Source organism: Sorghum bicolor, chromosome 5 (assembly GCF_000003195.3).
Source record: "Sorghum bicolor cultivar BTx623 chromosome 5, Sorghum_bicolor_NCBIv3, whole genome shotgun sequence".
Taxonomy (NCBI): Eukaryota; Viridiplantae; Streptophyta; class Magnoliopsida; order Poales; family Poaceae; genus Sorghum; species Sorghum bicolor.
This window is the reverse complement of record NC_012874.2, coordinates 1014939-1038621: the sequence shown is the minus strand read 5'-3', so window position 1 is coordinate 1038621 and position 23683 is coordinate 1014939. Positions and strand designations below refer to the sequence as shown.

Genomic DNA, 23683 nt, shown 5'->3' with positions numbered 1-23683 from the left:
GCCTGTTAGCATCAGAGATCTAGCAGCAGAGAAGGAGTAGAAATCGGTAGAGTTTTGGGAAGGATCAGCAGGGAATTGGGAAGGGAAGCAGAACACGAAAGGTAGCTAGGACGAATCTTAACATTGTTCATGTTCATATATTTGTTAAGACCTCTTCCTCACGGGTCTCAGGTTCTTATACATGGGCGTCATGCCCGGCGTGAGCCCGCAGACGCAGCTGCGATACGCTATGGCTCATGCCCACTCTGGCCCACTGATCAGAACGTTGGCACGCCTTGCTCGACCGCTTTGTCTGGGCTGAGACACACTTGGTCCGGCTGGCTGCACGATGTCCGTGTCTCCTCCACCAGACCCTGTCTCGCTGCTGACATTCTCCCCCTGTAGAGAAGATGCTTGTCCCCAAGCAGGAGCTCTTGGAAAACGTTGCTTGATTGCCTCCAGGTCTTCCCATGTGGCCAGAGAGCGTGGAAGGTTGGACCACTGAATGAGCACCTGAGGTACGACATTGTTGTCGGACGTACGAATTCGACGTTGGAGCACCTTCAATGGAATCTGGAGACCTGCCAAATCCTGGGGAAGTGGCGACACTGTGTGATCAGCAGGAAGTGCTGTCTTGAGTTGGGAGACGTGGAAGACGGGATGAATTGAAGATGCCGCTGGAAGGAGCAGCTTGTATGCCACGGAACCAATCCGAGAAAGCACCTGAAATGGACCAAAAAACTTGAATGCTAATTTCTGGTTAGCGCGCAGAGCCAATGAAGATTGGACATAAGGTTGGAGCTTCAGGTAGACCCAGTCCCCAACTGCGAACTCGCGCTCCGAACGGTGTTTATCGGCTTGAGACTTCATCCTCTTTTGAGCTCTGCTCAGGTGCTGCTGCACTAGGGTGTTCATCAGAGACTTTTCCTTTAACCAATCATCCAAAGACAGAGAATGAACAGCCTCATTGTCAGAAATACCAAAATGCCTTGGGTTGCGACCATACAACACAAAGAACGGAGAATATCCCAAGGAAGAATGCCAAGACGTGTTGTACCAGTATTCAGCCAAATAAATCCAGTCAGTCCATTTAGTGGGGGTGGAACTGACAAAGCACCGTAAGAAGGTTTCCAAACATTGATTCACCCGCTCAGTTTGGCCATCCGTTTGTGGATGGTATGCTGATGACATTTTCAGGGAAACTCCAGCCAACCGAAAGAGTTCTTGCCACAACTGACTAGTGAATATGCGGTCGCGATCAGAAATAATGGAGGATGGCAACCCATGCAAACGATATACACTATTCAGGAACGACTTTGCAACCTGCAGTGCTGTGAACGGATGGTGCAGGGGAATGAAATGACCGTATTTGGAGAAACGGTCAACAACCACCAGAATGCAATTGTTTCCAGCAGATGGCGGCAAGCCTTCGACAAAGTCCATGGAAATGCTTTGCCAAGCCATGGAAGGAACAGATAATGGCTGGAGAAGACCAGGGTACTTAGCTCTGTCCGGCTTGGCTTGTTGGCAGGTTGGACAAGAATGTACAAACTGGTGAACAGCGGTTTTGAGGCCAGACCATGCAAATAAGCCTTTGATGCGTTGGTACGATGCTGGAATACCAGAGTGCCCCCCCACCGGAGAATCGTGCAAAGCCTCAATGATCTTGTGCTGGAGAACTGTGTCGTTGCCAACCCAAATTCGGCCCTTATAGCGCAGCAACCCTTGATGCAACTTGAAGCTTGGGTCAGCAGTAGGATTAACAGACAGCTTGGCTAACAGATTCTGGCATTTGCTATCAGATTCATAACTAGCTTTGATCTCATCAAGCCATAAAGGCACTGGAACAGAAATTGCAAGCAACTCAGGTTGAGAGCCACGACGAGAAAGAGCATCGGCTACCCTATTTTCTGTGCCTGGTTTGTACACAATCCGGTACTGAAGTCCCAACAGCTTAGTGAAAACCTTCTGCTGCCAGGTAGTGTTCAATCTTTGGTCAGACAAATGGACAAGGCTTCGTTGATCAGTGAAAATGATAAATTCTCCCAACTGTAAGTAAGAACGCCACTGTTCAACGGCGATGAGGATGGCCATGTATTCCTTCTCATATGCAGAGAGACCCTGATTTTTGGGACCAAGAGCGCGACTGAGGAACGCCAGGGGTTGTCCATCTTGCAAGAGGACTGCACCGACTCCATTGTGGGAGGCGTCGGTTTCAATACAGAACTGCCGAGTGAAAATCGGAAGTTTCAGAATTCGAGCAGCACACAGACTATGCTTAAGAGTATTGAATGCAGTCTCATGAACAGAAGTCCAGTGAAAAAGGGAGTGTTTCTTCAAAAGAGTAGTTAATGGCTTGGCGATGATGGCATAATGTTTGACGAAACGTCGATAAAAGCCAGAGAATCCTAAGAAACTTCTCAATTCTTTGACATTGGAGGGTGTAGGCCAAGAAACCACTGCCGCAATCTTCGCTGGATCTGTGGCAACCCCATTTTCACTGATGACGTGGCCCAAATATGATATGCTTGTCTGACCAAACTTGCATTTAGAAAGCTTAATATGCCACTGATCCTGAGCCAACAGCTGGAACACTTGACGCAGATGGTCAAGGTGCTCCTCCATAGTCTTGTTGTAAATGAGGATGTCATCGAAAAATACAATGACACACCGACGTAGAAGAGGATGTAGGGTAGTGTTCATAGCGCCCTGGAAGGTGCCTGGTGCACCCGTGAGTCCGAACGCCACCACACGGAACTCATAATGACCGACATGAGTCGAAAAGGCTGTTTTATATTCTTCACCTTCACGAAGCCGAATCTGGTGGTAGCCGGATAGAAGATCCAAGGTAGAGAAATAACGAGCACCAGCCAATTCATCCATCAACTGTTCGAAGACCGGAATTGGAAAGGCAGTCTTTACAGTCAAGTTGTTCAGGTATCTGTAGTCCACACAGAATCGCCAAGAACCATCTTTCTTGCGGACAAGGAGAACTGGTGAGTTGAATGGCGACGTGCTGTGCTGAATAATTCCTTGCTGTAACATAGAGGCCACCTGAGCCTCAATCTCATCCTTAAGAGCAGGTGGGTAGCGGTAAGGCCTCACATTCACCGGTCTTGCGCCTTCCACGAGAGGAATCTCATGATCACAATGTCGCTTGGGAGGTAACGACACAGGTGGATTGGTAATGTCAGGAAATTCAGCTAACAGTTCACTGATCTTTTGTGGAATATCCACATATTGCACAGGTTCAGAAGAAGTCATACTGAAAATCTGAACCATAAATTGTGTAGGCTCCTTAGAGGTTGCTGACACTCCCTGTAGGCGAACATTTTGACCTCGATATGGAATATTGAGCCACTGATTCTTCCAATCAACCTTCATAGGACTGAACAACTGCAACCAGTCCATCCCCAAAATGAAGTCATACTGTGGTAGGGGTAACACTTTGAAGTCATGTGTAAACTGATACTGTTGGATGTTCCAGACTGCTCCAGACACCATTGTTGAACATGGCATGATTGCTCCATTAGCCACTCTGACCGAAAAAGGTTGACATTGAGATGGTCTAAGAGACAACTGCGAGACCAACTGGGTACTGATAAAAGAAGTGGAACTGCCCGAATCCAACAAAATCAACACAGGTTGCTGCATAAAGAGGCCCTGAAATTGCAGTGTCTTGCTACCCGAACCGGCTGAAGGAACTCCTGACACATAACAGCATTGTGCATCATTACCAGACGGCTCCTCATCTGGTATGTCGCCATCATCAGGATGTTCCTCAGTGAACAGAGCATACAGTTCATCAAGCACATTGAGACCAACCTTGGCAGCACATTTGTGATCCCGACTCCATTTTTCACCACAATGATCACAGAGGCCTCGGGCCCGGCGGTAAGCCTTAAGATCTACCAGCTTCTTGTCCAGAGGCTTCTGGTTGGTAGATGGCTTGTCAATTTCCGACCCGATGGAACGATCCCCACGAGAATAGCCTCCCCTCTGGGTCCAAGGCTTGGAATCGCGACGTCTTGAGGATTCCACTGCCTCTTCCTGCAATAATGCCAAGGAAAACGCAGTATCCAACGAAGTAGGACGTTGAACAAGAAGAACAGCACGAATTTCAGAATGCAAGCCATCAATGAAGCGAGTAATATGCGGCAAGGCTTTGGCTGTAGAATCATAGGCTTTGAGCTGATCTACAAGCTCGGCAAAACGATCAACATAGTCTTGGACTTAGGATGTTTGGTGGATGCGGTTCATTTTGCGAAGAAGGAGTTCATGTTGATCGCGATCAAAGCGAGTATGTAAAGCCTGACAGAACTCAGACCACTGCATGGTTTTTATGTCATCAGTAACAGATTGGATCCAGCGCTTGGCTGGCCCGATGAATTGCATGCGTGAGCACTGAATCCACACAGAGGGATCAACAGAATACATCAAGAAATAATCCTCAGCACAAGTGATCCAAAGTTTAAGATCAGTACCATCAAAAGTGGGGAAGGATAATTTGGGTAGCTTTCCAGTGGGATTGTAATGGTGCTCAGGGGGTCTATTACGAGAGGAGATCAGATCACGTGCTGTGCCATGAATTTTAACGGAAGTATCAGGGGGATCATCCATACCCGTGACCGGGGAGTGAACATAGGCAGTGACCGACCCATATTCACCCTCCCGGTGGTGAAGTTCTTCACGGTGCCCAATTGGCCGAGCAGGCTGATAGCGCGCAGATGTTGGGGCGGCGTACTGCTCCGATCTGAAGTGGGGCTCGGGGAAGAGGCCCGGCTCGGTGAAGGGCGAAGCAGTGTCGAAAACCGAGCGCGTCCAGTACTTGTCCAGCTTGCTGAGGCGAAGGCGTATGTCGTCGACGATGCCTTCCTGCTCCTGGCGCCACTGGGTCATGTCGCTGGCCGTCGTCTCGATGGATTGGAGACGAACATCCTGGCGGAGCTCGGAATCGATGATCCGCTGCTCCACCATAGACTCGGCCTCCTTGAAACGCTGGTCCATGGCATCATCCACCTCGGTGAAACGCCGCTCGAGGAAATCCTTCTGCTCGGCGAGTTTCTGCTGGATGGCGGCTTGCTCCAGGGAAACCTTCTGGATCTCGTTGAGGAGTAGTTGAGTATCGGGGCTCATGGTGGCGGCGGGTGAGGTGCTCTGCTTGTGCCGACGCGAATATTGGTGGCGAATCGGCGGCTTGGGTGGTAGGGGCGGTGGTGGTGGAATTGGCGGCGGTGGATCCAGATCGTGATGGTTCTCAATCGCTCACGGGTCAAGGAATTACAGGCTCTCCGCGTCCACCAGCAAATCGCCAGGAGACACCGAAAGTTATCCAACCAAGACCGTTTGTGAATCGAAAGAAAAAAAAAATCCCGATCTAGATCGATAGGCTCTGAGTACCAAATGTTAGCATCAGAGATCTAGCAGCAGAGAAGGAGTAGAAATCGGTAGAGTTTTGGGAAGGATCAGCAGGGAATTGGGAAGGGAAGCAGAACACGAAAGGTAGCTAGGACGAATCTTAACATTGTTCATGTTCATATATTTGTTAAGACCTCTTCCTCACGGGTCTCAGGTTCTTATACATGGGCGTCATGCCCGGCGTGAGCCCGCAGACGCAGCTGCGATACGCTATGGCTCATGCCCACTCTGGCCCACTGATCAGAACGTTGGCACGCCTTGCTCGACCGCTTTGTCTGGGCTGAGACACACTTGGTCCGGCTGGCTGCACGATGTCCGTGTCTCCTCCACCAGACCCTGTCTCGCTGCTGACACAGCCACATGTCTAGCTGAACACACAGAGAAAGGGCGACCATCAATCAGGCAACTACTCGGGGCTTGCAAGTCTGCAGCCGAACATTGGCGCTTGAGGTTGCCAAGAAGGAAGAGGCATCTAGCTGAGGGCGACAAATGGTGTCAAGTATTTGAAATTTGAGTCTGCAATGCAAGCAAGAAGGCGTCCAGTTACCAGTTTCCTGTTGAATGCAGGAAGCTTGCTCTCCAACACCACCACCATCTGAATGGTGTCTTGTACAAAATTCCAACATGTAAAACGATCTAGCAGGCCGCTTTGGGCCAGGAAATAACAAATCAGGTGGTGTTTGCTATGTTTCCTTCCTGTGTAATAAGCTGGCGCAACAGATAGGCAGAGTGTTTTTTGTATGGTCGAATAAGTACATTCCCTGTGTAGCCTGTTATTTTGGTTTAGTCTTTTTTTTTGAAAGAACAGGAGAGGCAAGGAGCCCCTACTGAGAATATATTAAAAATAGTGAAACAAGTACAAAGGAAGGAATAACAAAACAGAACAAAACAATAAACTGCTAGAATAGAACTAGGGAACTAAGAAAGGGAAGAAGAAAAGATACAGTTCCCAGACAAGGAAACGCCAGGTTAAAGTAGGTTGTCTATCCATTTTTGAATCTTGGGGAAATACTTTCTTCTTGCTCTGCACAGAAGCAAGTTGAATTCAGTCTTGAAAATAAATTTGCAGTTCTGGGTTGAGGGGGGTATTTGTCTGAAGATGAAGTTGTTCCTGCACATCCAGATCGCCCAACAGAGCAGTATAATGATCTCCATAAAGAAGCTCTCATTGATCCTGAGGAGTTCTAGGTTCTGAAGTGGTAGTAAATCAGAATTGACATCTAGGTTGATGGAATGCCAGACTTGTACAGCAAATGGGCAACCAATGAAGAGATGTTCAATTGATTCTTCAGTCTGCTGATTGCAGAGAACACACTCATAGCACTCTAGATTCATATTTCTTCTTCTTAAGACCCCCCTTGTATTGAGTCTGAATTTTAACACCAACCAGAAGAAAACACAATGTTTGTTTTGGCAGACACTCTTCCATAGCCAGTTGTATGCTGCATGGGTGTTGCTGAGTCCTCTGAGCTGTTTATAGATTTTGGATGAAGAAAATATCTCTGAACCCCAAATGAAAGTCCAGGTGTCCTTGGCTTCAGTGGTTTGGTGGCTATCCAACATGATTTGTAGTTGCAGAAATTGATCAAAGGCCTCTTGTGAAAGTGGGAGATGAAAATGGTCCTGGAGGTCAGCTAGCCTTTTGACTTCTCTGATTGTGATTTTCTTGTTCTTAGCAAAAGAGTGCAGCTCAGGAAAATTGTTCTCAGGTGTTGAGTTATGCCAGGTATCTGACCATAAATGGCATGTCCTTCCATCTTGGAGATTCACCTTTGCTAGTTCTTTGTATTTGACAACAAGCTTAGTTATATCTCGCCACCAAAAAGATCCTTTCCTATTGTCTCCTGGTAAGGTCCCATTTTGATAATAGGATTCCCAAACAAGTCCAACCCAGGGTATATCTTCTCTGCTGAAGAATTTATGGAGGTGTTTCATAAGGAGGGCCTCATTGTGTGTTTTGAGGTCAATCACACCCAGACCTCCCTCTGTCTTGGGTGTGCAATTTTGGTTTAGTCTTGTATGGGATGGATGTGTACTACCAGGAGAATGAGAAAGATATATGATGGGAAATGGAAAATTATGCTTGAATGGATGTGTATGTAATAGCCTTGCCTCATCACAAGAATTGCCTTTGAACAGTTTTTCTGCGAGTGGATGGCTGAGAGTTAGAAGAAGTCTAAAAAACACACTATGTGACTGTGTTCTCTGTAGCCTGAAGGGAAGGTGCTGGATTGCACGCATGCTTTGTTTCTCTATTTTGATTGCTAGCTAATGTCATCCGGATGCCTAGCTGGTTGTTTTCATCAGTCCTTGCCTCTACAATGCGGTGAGCAATGTCTTCACAACAGAACAGAACAGAACATCTCTGCGGTTGGCAGTGCCATTAGTTGCAACGGTCTTGTTTAGTTCCATTTTTTTTTTTTTTTTGCAAAATGGACATTGTAGCTCCTTCGTTTGATTTAACAAATATTATCTAATCATGGACTAACTAGGCTCAAAATATTTGTCTCGCAAATTACAAATAAACTGTACAATTAGTTATTTTTTAATATATTTAATGCTCTATGCCAGCAGTGGTGGTGCTCCGTCTCCCTGACTCCTTGTGTCTTCAATATCTTGGACGACAGGACGCTGTGGGCTGTGCATGTGTGCGGACAGTCATCGAACCTGTGTAGACTAATGTTGAGTCTTCAACTCTTCATCATCAGGATAAAGGACCCAGAGATGCTAGTTTATCTGCAACTTTGGTGTCAGACAGACAGATAGATGCTCTGTAATTTCTTTATTGATAATACTTACTTAAATTCCTCTGTAATTTTTTTTTTGGCTGTGCAGCACTAGCAAGCAGCACTGAAGATTGGCCGAAAGGAGCAGCGATTTTCCTTGCATTGGGTCGCCTCTCGGTTTGTGATTTGCAGGTTGCCACTACACTACCAACTGCTCCCACTCGATCTGTCTCTCAAGTTCCAAGTCCACTGCAGTCTGCACAAGTCTGAGAGTCCACAGGCATGCATGGCGCGCACTAGCTAATCCGGTCCATGGGTGTGCAGCGTATCATCCATCGATAGGTACTGCCATTCTCCGAGACTGAGCTACAGTCTTTTTTTTCCTCATGTGGACACAGACAACCATGAGAAGCTTCCCAAGTTTGGGGCATTCCCAGGCACCAAACATGCATAAAGTAGAGGAGGAGTTGCCCAAATATACAAATGGTGGTACCATATATTTCTTGTTAGTGCTGTCTTTAACCTTTATTAACTCTCTCCCTGTTTTCATTTTAAATAATTATGAAAGTAAAGGAGCCTGAATAATGGCCAAAGGTGGCTGATTCCGCCAAATTTGGTTGACAAAAGTAGAGATTCGGGAGAATGGAACTTGTTCACACCTGAGGGTGTGTATGACCAAGCTGAATATCCATGCTCAGGCCTCACTCATATCATATGGCATCTACAATACCACCACTTCGTTTGTTGGCTTTTCGGCCACCGTTCGCTAAACTGTTTGTTCTCAATTGTTTGTGGATCGATGTTTGCTTAGCTGATAAGCCATGACTGAAAATACTGTTCGCTGATTTATCATAAGAGAAAAACATTGCTGAATGGCTGACAGATTCGGCAGATAAGCTCTTTTTTTAAGCAAAACTCAGCAGCCTTAAGTGACAATTAATTAGAGTTCATATATACACTCGATCCAGTGCTCAGTCGATCGAGATGGATTCATGATAAATAAGAGGCAGAGTCAGTGTTCTTTTTCTTTGTTCCATTTTGATGATACCTACGTACGTAGTATAATACGCCACATTTTAAATGTGATATGGAGTTTTTTATGGAACCATTTGTATAATTGATGGTGAGCAGAACCTCTGCTTTAAGTAATTTTGTTTAGTTAACAAAATAGAGTACACAGCATGCACCTTACCAGACATCGCCATGGGCTTCCAAATTGCTTTCTACTAACCTTTATTCCGCCCGTCAGAATTTGTTTGAAGAATCAATTTCTTGGAGGTTTCTCAGCAAATTGCATCCAAATAAAAATTGATGTCAACAACACCAACTCATTTTGCTAGAGATCAATTAGCCATCTATGAAAACTTCGTATCAAGAAAAAAAAAACTTAAACAGTACAGACATTGGATGAACAGAGTCAATTAGTCAAATGTAGGTGAACTCCAATTCGGAGACAGCTTTATTGTCTTTTCAACCATCATAAGCCAAAACTGTTCTCAGTGGTTTGCATGTACAATTCCACTTAGCAGCAATTTACAAATGGTTCAGTGCTACGCATTACCTTTTACCTTTTACAAACTATATACGTTCTACGACAGTTAGAGTTCATATATAACACATGTCTATATGTACAGAAATAGCAAGTTCAAAATTGATACTCCAGTGCCCACTCAAGATAAATTCATGATAAAAGCAGAGTTGTACTTATACATGAACACGCTTCAGTTACAAATTTATATACTCCATAAACACACGACATGATACCATTATTGTTTTTCTTTGTTCCCTTTTGATTATATTATAACATGATATGTTGCATTTAAATGTGCCTTAATTCTTTTATGGAACCATTTGTATATTTGGGCAACTCCTCTACTTTAAGCAATGTTTATAGTCAATACTCAGCACTTTACCAACCACCCCCATGCAGTTCGAAAGCACTGAAAAAGCTCTGATTGTGCTGCCACTATATTTTTCTTCTAGCAACCTTTCAGTCGGTCTGTCAAATTTTATTTGAGAAAATGGCATCTACTTACCTGTGATGCACGTTTCTCTCAGCAATTTGCACTCTCATATAGCCACTGAAAATTGTGTGAACAACCCCCAAGTGATTCTGGTGTGTATATTAATTATATATTTACAAACTTTATCAAGAAAGTAAATTAAACAGTACAGATGATTGATGAACAGAGTCAAATATTCTCAACAAGTAGGAAAATCCATAATAGAATTGGTTAAACTCTGTTGTGCAATAACATTATTGAATCAAAAGTCCAATATGCGTAAATTTGTTTGAACTGGAGAGAACAAAGAAAGAATCATCGACGATGAACTCAAATTTGTCACCATAAATGTTACGAACCTAGTTCAGGATGGCCCAACCCAAGATAATGGAATATCCTTTTAATAGATATGATCATACATTTGGGTATTCAAAAAGAAATTTAAACATAAAAGGCCTCCCTTATATTCTATGTATGGATATTATATTATATATTTCCCTCACAGAACTAAGTTTAACTGGCATAGCATAATAAACCACAAAATATACCAGTTGTCCGATCACATCTGTTTATACAATGCGCTTTCGGACTACAGAGTACAAACCACTCCACTAAGTCTGGTGAAGCAAATATAGAATATTCAAAGCCACTTGGATAAAGTAAGTTAGAAACTCATCGTGCGCAAATATTCTGCCTATAAATATCTGCACACACTGGCACTGGCCAACTCACCGCTCTAAACCCCTTGAGCAAAATGGCTTCCCATAAACCCCTCACTTGCAGTGTCTTGGCCTTGTTCTTTGCTGCAAGCTTAGTTTCATCTCAGCTAAATGCAAATTTCTATGACAAGTCATGCCCAAATGCATTGTACACCATCCAAACAGCGGTGAGGTCGGCTGTTGCCAGGGAGAACCGCATGGGCGCATCATTGCTCCGCCTCCACTTTCACGACTGCTTTGTTAATGTAAGTGTCCCCAAGTCTGCACATATGTTTTAAACTTCACATTTTCTGAATTCATAAGCATGTCAATCTTAACTATGCAGGGCTGCGATGGCTCAGTGCTGCTTGATGACACCCCAACCTTCACAGGGGAGAAGACTGCTGTTCCGAACAACAATTCCCTGCGTGGATTTGACGTGATTGACAGCATCAAGGCACAGCTTGAGAGGATCTGCCCACAGGTGGTATCATGTGCTGACATCGTCGCTGTGGCAGCACGTGACTCTGTTGTTGCGGTAAGACAGAACAAAAGAAACATTTCAAGTTAGAGGCAACAAGTTGAATGTCAAAGTGTTTATGATTGTGAACCTCACAACACCCCAACTAAGTGATTATCCAATTCTTTAACTGAAATGAGGATGGTACTGGTACCACTCTTTATATTTGAGAGATTATGATAAATTTATAACCTAGACCAAAACAAGCCTCAGGGAGCACTAAACTAAACTACAAAAGTCAACATTCATATTCAAAGATTCTATAGCAACTGATTGACTAAGTGCATTTCATACATTCCAATTTAGCAATTCCAATAGAAACAAACAATAGTAAGAGTTGGAAATTTCTATTTCAGCTTGGAGGACCTACTTGGGCTGTCAATCTGGGAAGGCGTGACTCATTGACAGCAAGCCTAGATGCTGCAAACAACGACATCCCAGCACCAACTCTTGACCTCACTGATCTCACCAAGTCCTTCTCAAACAAAGGACTGAGTGCATCTGACATGATTGCACTCTCAGGTACCAATTTTGTGAACAAACATATACTTGATTCATAAATCATAGTCAACTCTAGATTTGTTCCTTGAATGCAAAAGGTAGTAATACTGACTGATATGAAATAAAAAAAAATTCCAGGAGGTCACACCATTGGGCAAGCAAGATGTGTCAACTTCCGCGACCGCATATACAGTGAAGCTAACATCGACACGTCCCTTGCGACATCACTGAAAACAAACTGTCCCAACAAGACTGGTGACAATAACATTTCACCCCTTGACGCCTCGACACCCTATGTATTTGACAATTTCTACTACAAGAACTTACTGAACAAGAAGGGTGTTCTGCATTCTGACCAGCAACTGTTCAATGGAGGTTCAGCAGACTCCCAGACTACGACCTACTCTTCAAACATGGCAAAATTCTTCACTGATTTCAGCACGGCAATGTTGAAGATGAGCAACATTAGTCCCCTAACTGGATCCAGTGGACAGATAAGGAAAAACTGCAGGAGGGTAAACTAGCACCTTGTAACCTTTGTTAAAAAGGGAGAAAGCTCCCCTTTTGCTCATACTGTAGTCCTCCTGAAAATGTATCCACAGCTTCGCAAGGCATACATATGAAAAGAATAAAATGACATGAAAAGTGTTTTTGAAACAATGTTTAGTATGCCTTTACCAACCTTGAACTTAAACAACCTAATGCATAAACACTGTTTTGTTAACGGGACAAGAATAACACCACTGGGATGACTATCTTAGATGGAGCATACATCAAAACTATGAAATTGAAGGAAACAGAGACAGTACTGAACTATTCATCATAATATGGAACTGAAGAACAAATTTTGTACAGCAGAACAGGAAACAGTTCTGCACAAGAGGGTTAACAGCCCACACAATACCAATAAGAGGATAAAAATGGTACATGATTGAAGGCAGCCTCATGACTGATGAATGTTGCGAATGGCTGCATTGATACTTTTACAGTCAAAGTCCATAATCTTCATCCAGTTCTCGAAATCTCCAATTTCCTACAAATGTAATTGAACATGGATGCTTCAGCAGCAACAACTAGCACATGGTTTGAACTGGAATTTCTGCGAACGAATCATCCAAAACAGAAGGAATGGTATCTGACTAATCACATGAAGTCAGCATTCTAGTTTTCGGTGTTTTTTCATTAGTTATTACCTTCAAGACCGAGTTGATCTCGTTGGTGGCGGCCAGCCACTGGTCAGTCTGCCGCCTGTAGCGCGCGATGGTGCCGAGCAGCGCGCGGGCCTCGAGCTCAATCCGCTTCTCGTTGACGAAGAGCTCCTGCACCCCGCCATCGACCGCGTCCACGAGCAGATCAGCGACCCGCGCCGCGCTTCTCAGGGCGCCCTCCTTCGCTCTCTCTGCGCGCGCGAGCGCGCGTGGAGGAAGATGGGATCAATAATTTGTTCGGTCTGTCACTTGGGCAGAGCCGCAGAGGAGACAGCAATGGCGGCGGGCGGCGTACCGGTTTGTTGGCGTTGGCGGAGGAATTGGCGGTGGTGCTGATGCACGATCTGGAGAAGCGCCTCTTCCAGCTCCTGCTTCCCACCCGCCGCCGCCGCTAGTGGCTTGGCTCCGTCCATCCCCTCACAATCGCCGCCGTTCGCCGGAGCAGTTCCCCCTTCTTTTACTTTTTTTTTTTTTGGAGAGAGAGATAGCACTAGCAGCAGAAAGGATGGGCCGTCGTAGGCTCCCCTAAAAAAAAACAAAAAAAAAATCTACCTTTTCTGCCTAATTCGCCTTTCTTAACGCAACTCCGACACCTTAATCAACTTTTCAAAATGTGTATGTTACCTCTCTAGAGTGGTATTGCTATAGTAATAGTGGTTTTGTCTTTTTATTTTGTATTTATTTCAGCTAAATCTTTAAAAAATCATAGTAAATTACGGAAAAAATACTAATTATAGAATCATGATCAGAATTATAGAAAATATTAGCAACATTTGTATCTTCAAATAAATTTATATAAAAATAGATTCAAAGACCTATTGATTGATACTAATTTTGTATTATAAATATTAATATTTTTTAATATATATTTTTATTAAAGTTATATATGTTTGACTTCATATGAAATAAGAATAACAGCTAAAAAGGGACGAAGAAAAGAGTAATAAATTAATAAAGAGAGAGTATAAAGTAAAGACGACCCATGACATAGATCCTCATTTATCAGATCCCGAAGGAAAAGCAAAATAAGATGCTTGGCAACAACAACTGTAGAAACTTTGACAACAAACGTGTCCAGGAGCAAATTTATTAGGAACGATGCCCAGAAGTAATAATAAATAAATTGAGAAAAAAATGTTCAGTAGTAAATTTGATTTTTTTTTTCGGTATCCACCAGCAAAGACATATCACTTTCAGTGTCTAGTAGCCTATTTTCTCAAGATGCTTTACCATGTTATTGGTTGGTTGAAACATGAGCAGAACCGGCCGGCCACATTAATCATGTTTCAAAATCTTTCGTGCATACAGCTCGCTAGCTGCACACTACTGTTTGTCAAAACGACTGCCCATTGACAAAAGGAGCTTCGGTTTTTGCGCTGACAATAATGTCGTTGCTTGGTTAGTAAAAGTCCGGCCGGCCGGTGTCAAAATCATACAGCTGCTTGCCATGCACCACGAGACGACGACGGCGACCTATACTCTTCCTATAGTGTCCACTACTCGTTGTACGTCTCTCCATGCATGCTGCAGCTGAGGCATCGATCTTTCAGCCTTTTTCCCCAAACTTTGCCGCTGTCAAACTCAAACCTCTCCTTTGAAGCTAATTAAACTTTACCTCCCTAGCTAATTCAAGTTGCAACCAGCAGCCCCAACTAATAGGTAGCCAGTCAAAAACATTAATTCTGGATCATCGATGTGGTGAAAAAGGGATGAAAAACTGAATTGGAGTTTTTCCATAGAGACATGTCATGTCATGGATGTAACTTTAGACCTATACTATATAGCGTCACTAGCTATATTGTATGTATAATGCACACGGATGTTATGATCCATTTATCCATCGAATCTGTGATCCCTGCTGACTGCGTGCAGTAGCTGGACGGTTCTTATCCAAATTTCTGTAGAACTCGATTTGATTGGTAGAGCTAGCTTATTACCTTATTATTACTCAACTTTGTTTATACATCCTTTACATGGTAGGTTATGCAATCGATCCACGTCAGGCTGCTTGTCAGCTCAATGTACAATCATCTGTCAGCAGAGCCTAGCCAATTAGCATTGTTGTCAATTACTCTGTGTGACATGGTATCTCTCTCTCTTTCATATAAAAACACTTCAACCTTTTTGTATGAAATTAGACGAGTACAAACTTAATAACAAAACTATAGAACTTGATGTGATATGTGACTTTGTAGTAGACAACTTTTCTATTTGGAAGAGGGGGCATAAAATAAATAGCTTTGTGGATTTTCAATATTGATTCTAGTCCATATAGAAGCTAGTATGGTTTGATGAACTAGTATATATATGTCCTAATATATTTGTTTATATATCGTCTGATACTGTTCAAACTCCCCCCACCGGCCCACCCCCCCCAAGATTACGCCAAGATTAGTGCTGCACAACTTCGCATGCTGAAGCAGCACGAATACTGGAGTCAGAGCCTCGGAGGTGTGGTCCAGCACGAATCTTGAGCAGATTTGCATGCTCCCAGAAAGGACTGGGGTTGGTCACCCGCGGACCTGCTACATTGATACGTGTTGCAAGAGATAGCTACTCACGAACTAATCTCAATCAACACAAAATCTTTGCAGATCAGCGACATTTCATCGGTTTATAGCCAATGACGAAATGAAAATCACATATGCTAGCTAGATCCTAAATTATATTTATTCATTTATATATTAGTATTAGGTAACATGCACATATGGTTAAGTGTTTTCACGTACTTCTTCTGTTTAATTTGTTAGTAGTTTATTAGTACCATACCGTACCTTGAGACTGAATGCCTGAATTAGTACTTCCTTGTAGACAGAAATAACCGTCGATGTTGGAACCTTTCACTTCCTTGAAATAAAACATGGCTGATAGGCAATCAATTTGTATACTGTGATGTACCTTCTTAAACCTACTAAAAATAAAATAACATGTAATTAATATAATTAAGAAACATTATTTGGAATCTTCTCCACCCTTCAGATTTTTTCCTTGAAGAGCAACTCCAACAGTTTGCTAAAACTCACTTGGCAAATCTATACTTTTGTCAAGTCTCAAAACCAAATGCCAAGTGAAAAAAGAGGTCTTCTACAACAGTTTGCTATTTGGGCTTGGCAAAAGAATTTGACATCATAGGATTTTTGTCAAAATCACAAAATTGAGCTCCAACAAGTTGGCAAATTGTGATACACGTGATGCCAAGCGATGGAGGACTTGACATATTTGCCAAGTGAAGGGAGAATTTTGCTAAGCTCATAAAATTGCCAAGTAGTTTTGCCAATTTATTGGAGGCTATTTTTTATGATTTTAATAAAAATTCTAGAATTCAAGTACTTTTAGCAAACTGTTGGAGTTGCTTAGAAGCAAGACATTGTCTAGAACAATGCCCAAACTAATTAAGTGATCGGACAGGCCGGGTTTTTACTAGTACTGCTACTTGGGTTCCTTCCATGTGCGTGGCCAAGTCTCCAATGCAAGGGGGTGGTTGGTGAGCGTGTGAACAGTGAGTGAACCGTACCTAATAATGCCTTTATCACATTCTTTGACCATAGCATCTGCAAACAGATATTTCGATATCAATCACACACAGTATCAGATGCTTCTGGCGCTGTGCATGGTGCATGGCATGCAGTGCAGAAAGTTGACAGGGCTGGTGAACTGATCTGAGACGTACGTTGGATAGATGCCTGTCCTAGCTATTCACAACAACTTAATTTTGATTGATCGATTGATTAGAATAAAACGGCAATTTATTAACTTCTAAGCAATGCAAAACATTCTGAGAATGGAGAGACTGTTGACTCTTTGTCATGCATGTACGCGTTGTGGCGAACAAATGGAGCTAGATTGTTAACTAACTAAGCATGCATGGCGACTTCATTATCAGAGAAAGCATGACATGCATGGGTGATCATGGGGACATATCATATTTTATCATACTACGCGGTAAAGAGCTATGGCATATACTATATAGGCCTTGTTTACTTTCCAAAATTTTTTTAAAATTTCTCGTCACATCAAATTTCTAGATATATGCATGAAGTATTAAATATAGACGAAAACAAAAACTAATTGTATAGTTTGCCTGTAATTTACGAGACGAATCTTTTGAACCTAGTTAGTCTATGATTAGATAATAATTATCAAATACAAACGAAAGTGCTACGGTAGCGAAAACCAACAATTTTCGCGAACTAAACAAGACCGCCATAGTATATCACTTTTGTAAAGTTGAAAGGGAGGACTTTGTATACTTGTTATGTAGTAGGTCAGTCGTAGTAGTGCCCAACAAAGTTGACGATTAGGGCCATGCATGTCTGCAGCTAGCATCGTCTATGACGACGTGGATGCATGACCGGAATGGTGAGCATGCAGCCGGATAAGCTCCATCGATCAGATGACATAATAAACAGTTGAAAAAGTACGTGCTGATGATCAGAGACTCTCGAGTACGTACAATCGAGACCGCCAACAAATATATTCACCACAACCAAATGACCGTGAAGTACATGCGCATCCATTATTCATGATGATGGCAGGTAATAAAGTGCATGTAACTATAACAGATTACTTTAATAAACTAGCTAGAAGAGACGTTGGCAGAAGCTTATTTGGTAGACGTAAACGGCCGGTTCCTAAGAAAAGGGCAGGTAGGTCGGCCGAGTCGTACGTAGCTTTACTCAACCGTGTGTGTCGGCTTTCAGTTTGCTTCGATATATACGTACTAGAGCCGAGCCTAGAGGTCCAAGTGTTCCCATTCAATACAACTGCATTGCATGATGGTGCTGTGTTGTGCTTTTAAGGTACTCACAATGCAGACTCTATCATACAGTTTAAAGTTATTTATTACCTCGAATAATGTGGACTTAGAGTCTAAATAAGACTTGGAGTCTTATTTTTTCTAACTCTTTCTTCAATAAATATGCTGCCATATCAGCAAAATACCATAAATAATATGTAATAATTATCTTGGACTCTGTGACAGAGTCTTGTGAGTGCCCTTACGAAGTCATCAGTGAGTTGGTGTGAACCGCGTGATTCCTGCGCGGCCAACGACACACAGCACGCGTACGTACCTAGCTGCCTTGCATGCATGCCTTTATTTCGTCGATTGCTTTTCAACTCAAAGTCCAACACATGATCGAGCAGTAGGTGGTGATGATATATATATGATACATGCATATTAATTTTATATACATGAAAAAAATCGTGATGTAATGCATGTAATCATATTTGATGCATACGTGGTAGTACACGATATATATGAGACACTGTAGTCCATAGACACAAACCACAGGCCGGTCCAGGTGTTTCTGCTATAAATATGTACCTCGATCTCCTCCAGGCAATAAGGCAATAAGGCAAAGCAAAGGACGCTCTGCACTCGTCTCTTGTGCTTACTACCGCCAGACCCAGACGACGACGACCATACCATACCATGGCCATGGCCACCACTGATCGTGCATCATCATCATCAGCTGCTGCTCTCCTCTTGCTGCTCCTGGCGCTCGCCGTCGCCGGCACCTCGTCGGCGCAGCTGTCCACGGGCTTCTACTCCTACTCCTGCCCCGGCGTCTACGGCGCCGTCAAGTCGGTGATGAAATCCGCCATCGCCAACGAGAAGCGCATGGGCGCCTCCATCGTCCGCCTCTTCTTCCACGACTGCTTCGTCCAGGGCTGCGACGCGTCGCTGCTGCTGGACGACACGGCCACCTTCCAGGGCGAGAAGATGGCGACGCCCAACAACGGCTCCGTGCGAGGCTTCGAGGTCATCGACGCCGTCAAGTCGGCCGTCGAGAAGGTCTGCCCCGGCGTCGTCTCCTGCGCCGACATCCTCGCCATCGCCGCCAGGGACAGCGTCGTCATCCTGGGCGGGCCGAGCTGGGACGTCAAGGTCGGGCGGCGGGACTCGACGACGGCGAGCTTCAGCGGCGCCAACAACAACATCCCGCCGCCGACGTCGGGGCTCGCCAACCTCACCTCGCTCTTCGCCGCGCAGGGACTCTCTCAAAAGGACATGGTCGCGCTCTCTGGTAATAAATAACGTTGCACCGTTATTTATCTTATTATTAATTCATTACCTACCAACTTGGAGTAATAAATTTTCTAAAACCGTTAACTCTCTTGTTATTACTTTTTACCATCTTTTCTCAAAATAACAAACTTGTACTAACTACTACTTAGACATGTGTTCAAAACTTGTCCCAAAATGAACAACTGTAGAATGAAGGAAGAAGGAGAGAATAAAGGGACTCACTCCACACGAGCTTTAGACTACACCTTTAGTTGATAAACAAACAGCTGGTAGACACTTACTTAACCAACAGAATTGACAGCTCAGTTTTGACTTAACCTTCTTCACATCACAATATCACATACATATGACATGCATATATTGTATATATACTGGTTAATTAGTTGGTAAAAATGAGGCATCGAGGTTGAATATATATTGAGTGACAAAAAGTTGGTAAAGGTGACTGTGACACCCGAAGGTTGTCGGTATGAGTTTCCAGAAGAAAGTAAAACAAGATGTGTGTGGATGCAAAAGCTAATTTATTCTATTCTTGCATGTTATAAACCTGGCGATAATATAAATGCCGACTTCAACCAACTCTCTGTGTCTAAGTTGAAAGATCAGCGTGCCATCAGATATCGATCTTAACTAATCAGATGGTATAGAAAAAGCAATATATAAGCATACATCCATAAAGTCGATCGGTCGACATCTTTCCCAGCTAGATTGCAATTAACTACAACTACAGCCACACATATTGTTCCTTTTCTGTCGCTTCCTACCTAGAATCGAATACTTTTTTCCTTTCTAATTATATATGTTTACAAAGAATCAACAACAACCTGTTTATTTAAAAAGGAAAAAAATGTTTTATGCTCTTACTTTTTTTAGTAGAATGGCCAATCTTCTTGTGAAAAAACAAGCAAACAAATAAGCCAATCAGTCATTTCTTCTATACTTAAGTAATGTGTCATTATTTATTTCTTTAGGCCTTTCCTTCATTTGCCTCTCTCTTAATTTTGCCAGGTGCTCACACCATTGGGCAAGCACGTTGCACCAACTTCAGAGCCCACATATACAACGACACCGACATCAACTCTGCCTTTGCAAAAACAAGGCAATCAGGTTGCCCAAGCACCTCAGGTGCAGGTGACAACAATTTGGCACCATTGGACCTTCAAACCCCTACTGTCTTTGAGAACAACTACTACAAGAACCTTCTTAGCAAGAAGGGGCTTCTACACTCTGACCAAGAGCTCTTCAATGGTGGAGCCACCGACACGCTGGTCCAATCCTATGTTGGTAGCCAGAGCACATTTTTCACAGATTTTGTGACGGGTATGATTAAGATGGGTGACATCACACCATTGACGGGCTCCAATGGCCAGATAAGAAAGAACTGCAGAAGAGTTAATTAGTTCATTAATTAAGATGATGGACTGCGAATGAACTATCTTTGAGGCTTGTTCTTCTTCAGTTATGCATGTCTAGTGACTTTTTGTAGCTTTACATATATTTTACAACTGTGAAGTCATTGTGTTGTGTTTGATGTGTTTGCATGTCATTTCTTTTTAAATGATGAATGAATCACTTCTTGTTTATGTCATCTTTTTGACCAATATATTTTGCATGAAGAAACACTATAACTACTGGCGTGAAGTATGCAACAAGTAAATATGAACAATTAGAGGATATCTTCAGAGACCATGCATTGTGCAGATTCAGCCACATTGATATATTTGATACTCTACCGCATGGAGAATCACCTAAGGCTTGCTATGTGAACCTATAGTTTAATTTAATCAAAATAACTAACAAAGCATACATATAAGATGCATTTGTTGGTTAAGCGATAAACCTCGAATGGCCCTCTAATAAGTTCTTGAGATGGATTGATAGCGATGTGCATCATCAATTTCTAACAATAACTCTTCTCCAGTGTTGTGCAATTGATCTTCTTATGTACTTAATTTGCATATAGAACATGTTGTCTCTAAATGATGTCATGACATGATTACTGGTTTGATCTTCTACACCCTTTCAATAAAGCTTTGCAATGCGAGTCCCAACAGGAGTTCCATGATGTTGTTTCTATGACTGCCATGTCATATAGAATGAAATAAAACAATGATGAATACACCCATTCTCAATGCAATGTTTCAATCTATGATTTCATAGACTTTTAATTTAATGACTCAATGGAATGTTTCAATTTATCATTTCATAGACATTTAATTTAATGACTCATAAAGATCATGTCAATAGAGTTTCATCTCTCATCTATCTCTTTCTTCATAATTATCTGACAAGTCATCAAATGTGTTGATGTGTGTTACATTATTAAATGCAAATGATACCCAGATAAAATCTCCATTGAGTCTAGCCTAACATATATAAATACTCTCTCTAGTCACAGATAAGTGGCATTTAGAGCCTTAGGGGTTGCCTCAAGTCAATTATTTCAAAATTTGACCAATACTTTTGTTATATTTTTTTATGAAAACTTTCAAACATTCAAACACAACACATAAAAAGGAGCTTAGAGTTGTCAAAAATAGACCTGTAATTGACTCAAATAATTGCAAAGCATCACTTATTGTGACTAGAGGATACTTGATTGATTAAATGCCCAAGCAAGCGTGTCTCCTTTTGTTATCCTCCCCCTAATTCAAGATCCAACTTATTTACAAAAAAATCAACTGCTACGTAAGTTTATGTCGAGAACACTAAATAAGCAATAATACAACTTACTCAATCTCTCCATCCATGAATAAATCAATTTCTAGAGTTGTCTTAAGTCATTTATTTAAATTTCTTCTAAATTTAAAGAAAAGAGCATCAAGATTTATGACACCAAATTAATATCATTAGATGTTGGGAGTTCAACCATGCCTTTGCCCCCAGCCGCGTTCGATAGAAAGGAAGTAATTCGACCGCGATGATTGAACCTTCATACCCCAACCTGTGGACAATGGGGGACGAAGGTCCCGAAAAAACTTAACATTGATACAGATCAGTTTAATGATATATGTGTGCAGGAACCAATCTCGAGCGGAGGATCGCAGGGGATCCTTCAGCTCCCAAGCGACGAAGGATGTGCTGACCCTGAACAAGGACGAGCTAGAGAAACCCTGCAAGGCGGTCCGAGGTCCTTCGGCAGCCGCACGGTGGAGGATCCATGGGTCTCGACGGAGGATGCATGAAGATTTGAGCCACGACAAGAACAAGGCCTCGATGAGCTAACCTGTAATGAGCTTGCAGTTTGAATTTACCTAAGTAGCCCTATAAGGTGTAAACTGTGGTGGTGGAATATGCTGGGATATTCCTCCACCGTCATGGGGTATTTTTGTAATAGATTTTGATCAGGATTTGGGCCCTATAAAAGGGGACTGTGAATGCTCTTTGAAGGGTTAGTTGAAACCAATTTATTAATGCACTGTTCATTCTAGGGTTTCGAGCCTGGCCGCTATTGAACTTAAATCACTCGCCGCAACGAGCGAGCGGACCTGGCAAGCCGTTGTGTTCACATGCTCCTTTGCAACCTCTAATATTGGCACCCACCGTGGGGCACGAGATAACCCATGATGGCTGGCAAAAGAAGCAGCGCCACAAGAGCGCCTGCTGAAGCCGTTAGAAGGGGAAGGCCTAGATGCGCTGCTCGAAGCACATACACGACTGCAGAGAATGAGGACGCGGTGGATGAGCAACCGGTGGTGGATCAGGCCCCGCCCATGGAGGAACAGCCGGAACCCACAACAGTTCAGGAACTTCAGCAATTACAGGCTTAGCTGTTGAGCCTACAGCAGGATAAAATTCTGGCAAATGTCCAAGGGTTCACCATCAAATCACTAACTTTCACGGATCTGTTCTAGTGCTGGCAGGGTCAGGGGGAGGCCTTGCAAGATTACTTTCAAAGGTTTTTGTCCAAACTAAAGGGAAGGCACCAAGTGTGTTAGAGGAAGTCACCATCGAGGCAACGATCAAGGGCCTCCGCACCCTTCACGGCCCACTTAACCAGGGAGATACCAACATCTATGTAGGAGCTGTACCATGAGTTTGAAAAGTACTACAAATCTGATAATGACTTCTGCAAAAGACTAGAAGAGCAGAATTAGCAAAAAAAGCAAGCCAGTGACAGGAATCAGCAGAGAAACAATGTAAACCGAGATGGTCGGCAGCCACGGTAAGAACAGGGCAGCCAAATGTTCAACATTGAGCAGCCAAATAATGACCAGTCGAGTAAAATGTCTCTACCGATGGAGACGTCAAACACAGCATGTAGGTTCCACCATGCGAAGGGAAGTATCCAAAGTAGGGGTTGGGGAAGAAATCAGAAGCAGAGGCAACAAAAACAATATTGTTTCTTTTATGGGGAAGAAAAAGAACACACAACTAGAGATTGCCTAGATGCCAAAGAAACTCAAGAAACAATCAAGAGCAGGACCACCCCACAACCTCCACAACCCAGCCAACCAAGGGAGGTAAATTATACATTCGCCACCCACACCAACAACCTTGTTATCCTTCGTACCTAGGGGAGTAGCCCAATAATTCCAACCACAAATCCACCCATCCGCCGTAGCCTCCACCTACTACCCAAACTTCCTATCGACCTGG

The 23683-nt window shown here is 43.1% G+C and overlaps 3 protein-coding genes across 12 annotated transcripts; 2 read left to right on the top strand and 1 right to left on the bottom strand.

Annotated features, from left to right (window-relative positions):
* Nucleotides 10497–13569, bottom strand: LOC8080001 (biogenesis of lysosome-related organelles complex 1 subunit 1). Of its 10 annotated transcripts, none has more exons than XR_002453618.1 (5): nt 13349–13569; nt 13039–13244; nt 12773–12878; nt 12373–12429; nt 10497–12274 (listed from the first exon to the last, which is right to left on the bottom strand). XR_002453618.1 is itself a non-coding variant. In XM_021461793.1 (4 exons), the coding sequence occupies exons 1-3, from the start codon at nt 13464–13466 to the stop codon at nt 12789–12791; spliced, it is 414 nt and encodes a 137-aa protein (XP_021317468.1). In that variant the 5' UTR covers nt 13467–13569; the 3' UTR covers nt 10497–11351; nt 12773–12788. The 10 variants fall into 10 exon arrangements, 2 of the variants coding, with proteins under 2 accessions (XP_021317468.1, XP_002448895.1); XR_002453613.1 differs by having other exon boundaries at nt 10598–11351; nt 11715–12274; nt 12373–12878; nt 13349–13567; XR_002453616.1 differs by having other exon boundaries at nt 10598–11351; nt 11994–12274; nt 12373–12878; nt 13349–13567.
* On the top strand, nt 10638–12502 carry LOC8067610 (cationic peroxidase 1). Its single transcript, XM_002450089.2, has 4 exons — nt 10638–11090; nt 11171–11362; nt 11701–11866; nt 11984–12502. Exons 1-4 carry the CDS (start codon nt 10881–10883, stop codon nt 12367–12369), a joined length of 954 nt encoding a protein of 317 aa, XP_002450134.1. The 5' UTR covers nt 10638–10880; the 3' UTR covers nt 12370–12502.
* LOC8080000 (peroxidase 4) lies at nt 18321–20672 on the top strand. The gene is made up of 2 exons (XM_002450088.2): nt 18321–19082; nt 20093–20672. Exons 1-2 carry the CDS (start codon nt 18488–18490, stop codon nt 20482–20484), a joined length of 987 nt encoding a protein of 328 aa, XP_002450133.1. The 5' UTR covers nt 18321–18487; the 3' UTR covers nt 20485–20672.

What these genes read in the sequence shown, in the direction of transcription:
- LOC8067610 (XM_002450089.2), top strand. Translation starts at nt 10,881, where the DNA reads ATGGCTTCCCATAAACCCCTCACTTGCAGTGTCTTGGCCTTGTTCTTT. An exon ending in CACGTGACTCTGTTGTTGCG is followed by an intron (nt 11,363 to 11,700) that starts GTAAGACAGAAC and finishes TTTCTATTTCAG; the next exon opens with CTTGGAGGACCTACTTGGGC. An exon ending in TGACATGATTGCACTCTCAG is followed by an intron (nt 11,867 to 11,983) that starts GTACCAATTTTG and finishes AAAAAATTCCAG; the next exon opens with GAGGTCACACCATTGGGCAA.
- LOC8080000 (XM_002450088.2), top strand. Translation starts at nt 18,488, where the DNA reads ATGGCCATGGCCACCACTGATCGTGCATCATCATCATCAGCTGCTGCT. An exon ending in GGACATGGTCGCGCTCTCTG is followed by an intron (nt 19,083 to 20,092) that starts GTAATAAATAAC and finishes TAATTTTGCCAG; the next exon opens with GTGCTCACACCATTGGGCAA.
- LOC8080001 (XM_021461793.1), bottom strand. Translation starts at nt 13,466, where the DNA reads ATGGACGGAGCCAAGCCACTAGCGGCGGCGGCGGGTGGGAAGCAGGAG. An exon ending in CCGCCAACGCCAACAAACCG is followed by an intron (nt 13,245 to 13,348) that starts GTACGCCGCCCG and finishes TCGCGCGCGCAG; the next exon opens with AGAGAGCGAAGGAGGGCGCC. An exon ending in AGATCAACTCGGTCTTGAAG is followed by an intron (nt 12,879 to 13,038) that starts GTAATAACTAAT and finishes TTACATTTGTAG; the next exon opens with GAAATTGGAGATTTCGAGAA.